The following is a 2,344-nucleotide window of genomic DNA, read 5'->3' on the forward strand; positions in this document are numbered from 1 at the left end:
ATTAATCTTGGCTTCTTGCTTAACCGGTCTTTTGCTTCTTTAGGCCACCAGTTAATTGAAAGCCATTGCCCTTTTATCACATGATGATCCCTTTCGGGCAGAGTTTATTACGCAACTTGGTACTATTTCTGCGACTCGGTACGATCGTCTGCTTTCATAGCAAATTCACTAAAGTTTCTAATTACCAACTTGCTGGGTTTGAGTTCCAGACTGGAAGTACAGTTGAGCACTTGGTCATGGCAACTTGACCTCCTGACACAAGGACCTCTTCTAGAGAATCCAAACCAACAACTTCATGTGCACTTGCACCAACTGTACCACCAGGCAGGGTCTAGTTTCTAGAATGCATACCACATGAGCAGAAAGTTTCAGCAACTCTTGCCACTATTTGTTCTGAAGGTGAATCATCCATCCTCTACCATGAGTCCATAACTGCCAGAGAGGTCATACTTGCCAACTATTGGTCCATGACATAGCTGTGGCCTGTGAAGCTTATCCATGTCCATTTAATTGATTAATTCTACATGTTTTGTCACAGCTTGTTACTGTAGATCATCTGCAGTGAGCTAGAGCCAGAATCCATGGAGTTTTGGAGGCATCCAAGTTGTATAAATCCAGGTCACCAAAAGTCCAAGGATCAGGATCATGAGAGAGCAAAGGGGGCCCAAAGCAGAGCAAGGGAGGGAAAGGAAAAGAGAGGGAAGAGAAGGCAGACAGCCACCATATATCTTTTCTGACAAGGAAATGCCCCCACCCACAACACACCAATTTCATTCATTTGTTTATGAAATCCCAAAGTGCAAAAGCATCATGCATCTCTACCACCAGTAGGATAGAGATCTGTGTCCCTGCATGGTTGGTTGGCCCCTCTCCTCTGCCTTTCCATGGCCAGCCTCCCTCTCAAGCACATATAAAACCCTCCACCACCCCGCCTCCCCCCTCATTGCGGTCATAGCTTCTTGAGCCTCATCAGGTCTCTTGTGTGCTGCCCATTGTAAGAGCTTGACTACTCAACTGCAGTCCAAAGAAATGGACCCCATTAGCATAGAGAAGATCAGGGCCATGAGGAAGTACAGGAGGAACAGGAAGCAGCAGCAGCTGCTGCTCCCTGCCCTCGCACCTTACCTGGTGGCCACCTGTGGCGTCCTCTGCCTGCTGCTCACCAGCCCTGCCTGGTTCCCCGGGGTGTGCTCGCTCCTCGTCTCCTTCCTCCTCACCACCCTCCCTGACCTGGCCACGGCCTTCCTGCTCAGCCCCAAGTGCCTCTTCGTCGTCGGCAACCTCATCGTCGCCTTCCTCATCGCCCAGTCTAGGCTAGCTCCGAAGAGCCAGCCCGCTTCCGTTGTGGATGTTGATGACGTCCACGAGGAGCATGTGAAGAGGAACGTCGCTCCGACTATCGCAAAGGCTGCGACGAGGACCACGGTGATGTTCTCTGATCACAGTGCTTCGGTTGAAGCAGTTTGGGAGGGGGAGAAGGAGAAGGAGGAGGAGGAGGAGGAGGAGCAGGGAGAGGAGGAGCTGGAGAAGAGGGTGGACGACTTCATCGCTAGGGTGAAGAGGCAGAGGAAGCTCGAAGGCAAGAGCTTCTTCGACACCGATCGATAGGTGAAAATGCGGGCATGATCTGATTGCCCTTGGAGCTGGAAGATGCAACATGCAAGAGAAGATTACGTCCGAATTAAGGATATGTAATGCTTTGTGCTATCATGCTTGCTTAATTATGTCTTGTTATTAATTAGGGTCAGAGGTAAGAGGAAGAAGAAGAGGAGGAAGAAGAAGAACCGGTTCCAGTGTCTTCTCTTCTCACGTTGTAGCTGGTTAATTCTGGGTTGTAAGAATGCCCCGGGGATTAGGCGGAGAGGAGGAGAGACAAGGAATGTGTGTGTGATCTTTGAAAAAGTTGAGAGAAAAAGAAGTGATGCTTGCTGTCTTTCAGTTATCTTGCTTTGTGTCTAGCTGGTGGCATGATGCCATGATTATTCTAGTGCTTAGAGAATCTGATGGTCACAAAGCTGCCGGGATGACACGGTACGTACGCAAAAGCTCAGTGGCATGTATGAAGTGATCAAGTGTAAACTAGAGGTTGACACATGCATGCATGTGCTTTCAGATCAGCTGCTGAATCGTCCGGTGACCGTTGAGAACACTGTACCCTTTCCGAGTAAATAATCTGGAAAAAAAATAGTGATGGAAATAATAGTTCTATCTCCTAGAATTAATCCTACCATAAAAAATTATATGCAAATTGAAGCACACGACACGAGAACAGGCAGTAGCCCAATGGTTGGCATCGCAGTGTTATGGCCAACAACCAGAGCTAGACTCCTGTGTGGAGTCAGTA

General features: G+C 48.6%; 1 protein-coding gene across 1 annotated transcript; it reads left to right on the plus strand.

Moving 5' to 3' along the window:
- Positions 1–957: 957 nt before the first annotated feature.
- LOC119278205 lies at positions 958–1,942 on the plus strand. The gene has a single exon (XM_037559558.1). The coding sequence runs from the start codon at positions 1,030–1,032 to the stop codon at positions 1,606–1,608; it is 579 nt and encodes a 192-aa protein (XP_037415455.1). The 5' UTR covers positions 958–1,029; the 3' UTR covers positions 1,609–1,942.
- Positions 1,943–2,344: the final 402 nt, after the last annotated feature.

The sequence above is a fragment of the Triticum dicoccoides genome, chromosome 3B, assembly GCF_002162155.2.
Source record: "Triticum dicoccoides isolate Atlit2015 ecotype Zavitan chromosome 3B, WEW_v2.0, whole genome shotgun sequence".
NCBI lineage: Eukaryota > Viridiplantae > Streptophyta > Magnoliopsida > Poales > Poaceae > Triticum > Triticum dicoccoides.